The sequence below is a fragment of the Gadus chalcogrammus genome, chromosome 17, assembly GCF_026213295.1.
Source record: "Gadus chalcogrammus isolate NIFS_2021 chromosome 17, NIFS_Gcha_1.0, whole genome shotgun sequence".
Lineage (NCBI taxonomy): Eukaryota > Metazoa > Chordata > Actinopteri > Gadiformes > Gadidae > Gadus > Gadus chalcogrammus.
Window position 1 is genome coordinate 13,724,964 of NC_079428.1, and position 8,193 is coordinate 13,733,156.

The 8,193-nt window shown below is 42.4% G+C and overlaps 1 protein-coding gene across 1 annotated transcript; it reads right to left on the reverse strand.

Annotated features, from left to right (window-relative positions):
• Positions 1 to 359: 359 nt before the first annotated feature.
• Positions 360 to 6,396, reverse strand: LOC130370246 (GTPase IMAP family member 9-like). Its single transcript, XM_056575949.1, has 2 exons — positions 6,313 to 6,396; positions 360 to 2,018 (listed from the first exon to the last, which is right to left on the reverse strand). The coding sequence occupies exons 1-2, from the start codon at positions 6,329 to 6,331 to the stop codon at positions 1,195 to 1,197; spliced, it is 843 nt and encodes a 280-aa protein (XP_056431924.1). The 5' UTR covers positions 6,332 to 6,396; the 3' UTR covers positions 360 to 1,194.
• Between the last annotated feature and the right edge of the window lie 1,797 nt (positions 6,397 to 8,193).

An 8,193-nucleotide genomic window follows, 5' to 3' on the forward strand; every position in this document is an offset into this window, starting at 1 on the left:
TTACACTTACCTTTTCAAAAACAAAAACTCATGCATGGCAAAAATTGGACTTTGTGTGTGAACATTGTGTGTGTGGGGGGAGGGGGCGGGGGCGAGGGCGGCAGAATATTAATGACATACTGTATATGTTGTAAAGTATTCTTATATTATATTTATGTAATATTATATTTTCTTTATATTTTCAAGATCCTGATTACGATAGAAAATGTTTCTAAAAATATAATTTTGAAAAAGATTTGACAACGGGTTAAAATTGAATGATAAAAGTACTTCTAAGTATTCATAAAGTCCCAGTTAACTCTATATGATGTTTTTAAATGTTTTTTTGAGACAAATTTTTTTCCAGTCAGTACAGGAAATTATACGTTTATTGATTTAAAATATGCAAGTTATATATGTGACTGAGAAGTCAATACATCCTTAATTGATTATTTTCCAGTGAATAAATCATGAAAATAAAAACATATATGAAGCCAGTTTTATGCAGGATTGAATCAACTGTAAAACCAACAACCCATCTGATGTTAAGTCTAAAATGTATCCTATTAACTTTATTTTCTGAACAATGTTAACTATGAATATTAACTCAAGCCAATGATCAGGCACATCTCCAAGTGAAGTGAAAACTAGGAACGTAAAGATAAGTTAAGCAACAGGGGAGAGACAAGATGTCAAGCCGCTCCTCCACTCCCCCCTGTACTCCTTTTCTTCTAGTCGTCTGTCTGCTTCCCTTACAGGAGGGCACGAGAGCCTTTTGCAGTTCTGCCCCCCGCTTTTCAACCAGACTGAGTGCCCCGATATTCAAAAATACAAAAGATATATCACGGTCCAAATGACCCTGATATACAAAAAACAACAGGCAAAGGTAAAGGTGAAGCGGTCGTGGTAGAGGCATTTGAAAAATCAGCCTCGCAAACCCTCCGGCCCCAATGGCCATATTAGATACTTTAAAGTGGGGGTGAACGATTAATCGATTTCAAATCGATAATACGATGTAATATAAGGCGATATGCAAATCGCAAAGGCTGCGATTAAAAAAAGAAAAGTAACTTTTTCCTTTTTTTTTTTTTTTTTGTAATTTGTTACAGTTACTGATTGGAGCTCTTTAAGATTGACAATTATTTATATATTTTAAAATTCAATAGATGAATAAAGATGTTTTAATATTTATTCATCTCAACACATTGGCCTGGCCTAAAGGATACTGCAGGAGGATTTGCTCTCCCTCTCAATCCTAGCCTGTTCCTCCTTCCTTAACTCTTCCTCCTTGCTAGCCTGTTCCTCCTTCCTTAACTCTTCCTCCTTCCTTAACTTTTCCTTCTTCTTTGCTGCCTCTACCTCCTGGTACATGGCGTTGGTATAACGCCCTCCACCGTTGAAATCCACAACCTTCTCCACCTTTTTCAGCAGCTCGAGAACTTGCTGCCCATCACCTTGATCCCTGTTGTTGATTACGTGGTACCTGCCTCCACACCTGTGAATCAAACCCCTTAAGTCAGCAGAGCTGGACAGAAACTCCTCTATCAGCTCCTCCAGGTCATCTCCCCTGGCGAACAGCACCACTGTGTAGTCGCGGAGCGCCACTTCACCAAATACCTCAGCTATCATATCCACGGCCCTTTTCACCTCCTCTGTGTAGCGTTCCAGCTTGAGCACCAGGAGGAAGGCGTGTGGGCCGGGGGCCGTCAGGGCCATGCATTTGCTGATCTCCGTGATGATCTGTTCCTGGGTCCGTTGTGTGTCTCCAAAACCTGGCATGTCCACCACCACCACCTTCTTCCTCATCCTCCTCCTGCTTGAACTGCTCTTCGCCTCCTCCTCAGCATGGTATTCAGAGGTCACCAGCTGGCAGACTTGTGTCACGGAGGCTGAGCAACTCATGGACTTGAAGTGACTCTGGCCCAGGATGGTGTTCCCTGAGGCGCTCTTCCCAGACCCTGTGTTTCCAATCAGGATCAGTCTCAGCACTTCTTCTGGATCATTCTCTCCCATGTCGGTTGGACACGGTCCCGTTGCTCCTGTGGGTGGAACATTACACAAGCTATCCATTATATTGCACCGTATTGTCCTAAAATTACTTTCTGAATCTTGGGGTGAGTTATCTAACACAATGCTGAAATAGTTATATAATATTAACGGCAAATTCGCAGTTTAAAAAATTGTCAGTTCATGATTTAATAGATTTCGAGCATTGTCCTTGAATACAGGGTCTCCTGGGTCTCTCTCTCTAGTATTGGAATACCACAGCTGGCCACTGGGCAACTTTTGCCACAAACCTTGAGACCTTGTTTTGGCCATGTGATTAGACAAATGCATTGATTTGTAAATGTATTGTAAGAAGTGGATCTCTACGATGACCTCAGCCGGGAAGAATGCAAGAAACTGCCTGGACTTTGACAAAAAAGCAGAACTGCAGAAGAGTGTAAATATTGCAGAAGAGTGCACACAGATTTACAGGCCATTCCTTGCCAACAAATAACTGCTGGAAGCTGCCAGTAAGGGGCACATATATCTAAAATTGACAGTTCTATAGTTAAATGCTTAATAAATGTAGTAGGCCTAATTTAAGTTTTGGATGCATGGACATGCTGTTATTTTCCTAATGTTTAGATTATTTTAGGCTTAACGTTGTGCAATTGAAAAGCCTAATTTATGCTTCTTCATACATCCCAATAACAAGGTCTATGTACCTGACTTTTCTGTAGGCTACAATGCTGTGCAAATGATATAAATCATACGGACAAATCGTCGTGTAGCAGTCATTGATTTTAAGAAAATAAATGACTCTCGCGCAGTTTCAGGTCAGTCCTTTCTTCGCAAAGTGAGTAAAAAAGTGAGATTAAGTTGAGACAGCAGTTGCCGTAGTCTACTGCATCTAAACAATTTAGTATGTGATGGATAGGCCTATGTATCTATGAGATTCCGTAAACCACACCCCAGAATTGTTTAAGTTTCAGTGTGCGCAGATTTGTTTTTAACATTGGCCGTTTCTGAAGCGCGATATTTGATTGACAGCCCTCCTCAGCCCTCCTCTCATTCAATTCTGAATTGTACAGTAAATGGCTGAAACGATAGTTACGTATTGTATCTCTAGATTCTATGAGTATAGGCGCAGCCTTTTAAGTGTCGGCCTCATTGTCCTTTAAATAGCTGAAGAAAAGCTGATTATTGGGAGCAGAACGTCCGCCGGCGCCCGACTATATCTGCGAAATGCGGACGTCGTTGAGGCACGCCGCACGCGGACGTAATTGAGGCCCACGCTGTTGGTGGGCGGGGATTACAAATTTTTCAGTGCTACGGCTCACGCCTAGGGATAACCCAATAGCGATAGCCTTAAAAGGCTGCGCCTATACTCATAGAATCTAGAGTTACAATAAGTAACTTTCGTTTCAGCCATTTACTCTATAATTCAGAATTGAATGAGAGGAGGGCTGAGGAGGGCTGTCAATCAAATATCGCGCTTCAGAAACGGCCAATCATAGGAAAGCCCGCCCTGCCTTGGTTCCCTCCCCCATGGTGCCAAAATTAAATCTGAGCGAGAGCGTAAAAACATCTTTCGCGAGAGGTTTTGCGCGCGCTGAGGTAATTTGAGCGCGCGAGAGGCTGTTTTGCGCCCGCAGAGATCATTTGCGCGCTCGCAGTTAATATCTACGCGTGTGGAATAATATAATATGCCCGAATGCATCTTTTATCACATTAGTGAATTATGGCACTAATGTGTCGCCATACTCATGTGATAAAACATGCATTCGGGCGCATTATATCATATCACACGCGTGGATATTAATTGCGAGCACGCAAATTATCTCTGCGCGCGCGCGCACTCAGAGCGCTGCTCCCCGAGCGAGGAAAACAGCTCCTCGAGAGCATTACCTCGTTGCAAACGAGAGCGGGAAATAACTTTGGTCGCACAAAACAGCCTCAGCCTCTCGCGAATGATGTTCTGCTCTTGCGCGCAAATTTAGTTTTGGCACTATGGGGAGGGAACCAAGGCAGGACGGGCTTTCCTATGATTGGCCGTTTCTGAAGCGCGATATTTGATTGACAGCCCTCCTCAGCCCTCCTCTCATTCAATTCTGAATTGTACAGTAAATGGCTGAAACGATAGTTACTTATTGTAACTCTAGATTCTATGAGTATAGGCGCAGCCTTTTAAGGCTATCGCTATTGGGTTATCCCTAGGCGTGAGACGTAGCACTGAAAAATTTGTAATCCCCGACCACCAACAGCGTGGGCCTCAATTACGTCCGCGTGCGGCGTGCCTCAACGACGTCCGCATTTCGCAGATATAGTCGGGCGCCGGCGGACGTTCTGCTCCCAATAATCAGCTTTTCTTCAGCTATTTAAAGGACAATGAGGCCGACACTTAAAAGGCTGCGCCTATGCTCATAGAATCTGGAGTTACAATACGTAACTATTGTTTCAGCCATTTACTGTACAATTCAGAATTGAATGTGAGGAGGGCTGTCAATCAAATATCGCGCTTCAGAAACGGCCAATCATAGGAAAGCCCGCCCTGCCTTGGTTCCCTCCCCCATAGTGCCAAAATTAAATCTGAGCGAGAGCACAACATCTTTCGCGAGAGGTTTTGCGCGCGCTGAGGTAATTTGCGCGCGCGAGAGGCTGTTTTGCGCGCGCAGAGATCATTTGCGTGCTCGCAGTTAATATCTACGCGTGTGGAATAATATAATACGCCCGAATGCATCTTTTATCACATTAGTGAATTATGGCACTAATGTGTCGCCATAGCAGACACTTAAAAGGCTGCGCCTATACTCATAGAATCTAGAGTTACAATACGTAACTATCATTTCAGCCATTTACTGTACAATTCAGAATTGAATGAGAGGAGGGCTGAGGAGGGCTGTCAATCAAATATCGCGCTTCAGAAACGGCCAATCATAGGAAAGCCTGCCCTGTCTTGGTTCCCTCCCCATAGTGCCAAAACTAAATTTGCACGCGAGAGCAGAACATCATTTGCAAGAGGCTGAGGCTGTTTTGAGCGACCAAAGTTATTTTCTGCTCTCGCTTGCAACGAGGTAATGCTCTCGAGCGGAGCTGTTTTCCTCACTCGGAGAGCAGCGCTCTGAGTGCGCACACGCTTAGAGATAATTTGCGCGCTCGCAATTAATATCTACGCGTGTGATATGATATAATACGCCCGAATGCATGTTTTATCACATGAGTGCTTTATGGCACTAATGTGTCGCCATAGACCTGGTTGAAACTTTCTTTTCACTCACGGAAAATGGTTGTGTTTGTGTGCGTGTCCGTGTGAAACAATTAGTCATCGTTTTCTAATAATCTTTAATCTTTTGTTTGATTATAAATACGTTTTTACAACATTTAATTAACCACAAAATTAAGAATGACGCAAATAAAGATTAAACATATTTATTAGATAGCCTAACATTTCACATTTCTGTAAAGGCAAATCTATCAAAAATACTTTAAGAATTTGTTTTTGTTTCGTAAAATAAACAAGACTATATGATGTTGGATATCAGTTATGATATTTTAGTTATTTTAAAATGATTTCATTTATCCTCAATGTGTATTGGCAAATCAGATTTGTCTTGAAGCGATTGCGATTCAGCCTACGCATAGCATGCACGCACACTCACCAGAACAACGACGAACTAGTTCAAAAGTGGTCTGCAGAATACAGAGCATGTGTCACGCATCTTAAATCCCCCCCCCACACACACGCACGCACACATTCTTTTTTTCCCTGACATACGTCAGACGTGTTATTGTGGTAAGTTATATATTATAGTAGCCTATTTGGAGGAAAGGTGGTTTGAATTCATTTTAAACAGTGCTGTCTTTTCCTATTTTTGAAAGGAAGCAACTTTTCACCTCCCCTTGACCCGCGCATGGATCGAAAGAGCGCTTGTTTTAGTCCATCTTCGGAAAATTGTAGTTTCACTAGACGCTACCGGGCAGGAATTCTCGACGTCGGTTAGAAGGGGAATTGAATTAATTGTAAACAGTGCTGTCTTTTCCTATGTTCTAAAGGAGGCACATTTTCATCTCTCCTTCACGCGATGATGTTTTTCACAAAGGTTAAGGAAAGGAGGAATAAAGCTAAGGATATTTGACATTCCGTAGAGCCCCCTGACGACGTTTTCCACAAAGGTTAAGGAAAGGATGCACAAAGGTTAGTCGATTTGACAATCCGTAGATGCCCCTATACATCTATGGGTGGAAAAGAAATAGCCCCCAACCTACGGAACCTTATCTAAATGTTCATGTCAGCAACAATATACGATTCACTTAATGACTGAGCTTCTGAAGATAAATCCACCTTACCTGACTCCATATTGAGCATTTATTTCTCAATATTATTCTTTCCTACTGTCGTTTATCTGTTGTTCGGGTCAACCTCGCCCTAAAAAATCAAGAGGTTTGCGCAGTATCAGATCAAGCAAAAATTCCATTCTTCCAACTAATGACTTAGTTCAAGTGAATTCCCCCGAAAGTATTTCATTAACATGCCGCAAATGTCCTTCAATGTATTTTAATGGTCGCCAATGATGTTAATGCAATCCTTTGGGGAGAATTCACTTGAACTAAGTAATTTCTTTAAACATAATGTAGGACACCCACCTCCGTTCAGTAGGACGCCCTCTTCACTTCTCCAGAAAGAAACGTATCCGCGCAGAGTATGCTGCGATCTTTATAGCTCCATGGCTGACCGCGGTGGGTCAGTCCAGGTCGTTTCTCAATTCCTATCACGCGTACTACGGACTCGATGACTTGCAAGTACGTACTTGGCAAGTCCGTACTTCAAGCACAGACTTGCGAGTACGTAGGCCTACCTGCAACAGCAGGAACAGCAGCGGACTCGATGACGTCACCACCTCTGCTCGTCTGTTAACTGTGCTACGGCCTCATTTAGGCATATACTACTCAGAGCCGGTTCAGACCTCCATGGGGCCCTAGGCAAAATTCTGCCAAGGGGCCCTCCTAACTGAACCCCCAAAATGTTCAACCGTCGCACCTGACACCCAGTGCTTCCACTCATCCATTTTATTTAGCAGATCCATATTGTCCGTTTTCTGTTGAAGTGGTTGCTAGGCAAACAAATTGAGTCGTGAGAAGACTTGAGCTTAACAAAACGACATGTTTTCGATTTACAATGAACGTGTCTTTGTAAAATGAAAGGAGAGTAAAATAATAATAAACAACGTACTAACCTCGAAACATCAAACCAATACTTCAGGCAACAGTTTGATATTTCTCGGTATGATCTCACTCTATTAATAAGTGTTTATTATTTAGCACCATTGTCATAATATTTCACGAGTTTTATTTATTCACCAAGAATAAATCGTATCTGCGTCTATATTTGCCTGTGGGCTATCCAAGCAAACAAACTTCAATCTTAGTCAATATGTATCCATTACTTTCCATTTTGTTAAGTGCAGTTGTAACTATACAAGGCTACAACTAAAATTATAGAAGCTAGCAAGACGCACACAGAGACCGGGGATCCCCAAGGGCTCACCGCCCTGTAGGTCTAACACGGGCTGTCCCTCCCTCTCTCCCACCAGGAGAGGAGAGTTAAAGGCTTTACCTGACTGCTGCTCCCGCAGTTCATTTTCAAGTTCCTTCCTCTTCCTTTTTTCATTCCCCGAGGGATAGCTCCGCTTCATCTTTCTACACTGATGATGCGCATGGGTAGCTATCTGACGTCCGCGACGGACAGTTACGTTGTCAGTTTGTTTTTTTTGTTTTTTTTTCCACGGGGCCTTTATTATAAATAATAAATTTGCGGGGCCCTACGCAACGTGCGTAGTGTGCGTATTGAAAGAACCGGTACTGATACTACTGAACAATATAAACAAATTATATCAAACAAAATCCCAGCCTCTTTCATTTTCAAATAGTATGTAAATATTCTGAATGAATAAAAATGTAAAAGATCGTCCCAGGTAAATTACTGAGATAACATTGCTTGATTAACACTATTCACACATGCATATGTTCAGGAATTCTGTCTTGCGTTCGCTCACACATGGCATAGCAATGCTAGCTCGGGAGCCAGATGAATCTCGCATGTTTCATTTGCTAAGAGTAACAGCTTAAGTTAAGAGTAAGCTATTGCTATTGTTTTAAATTCAACCCAGTCTCACCAATATGCGTACAGATCGCACGGTTTGACACTTTAAAAATGCGTGCAGTACATAC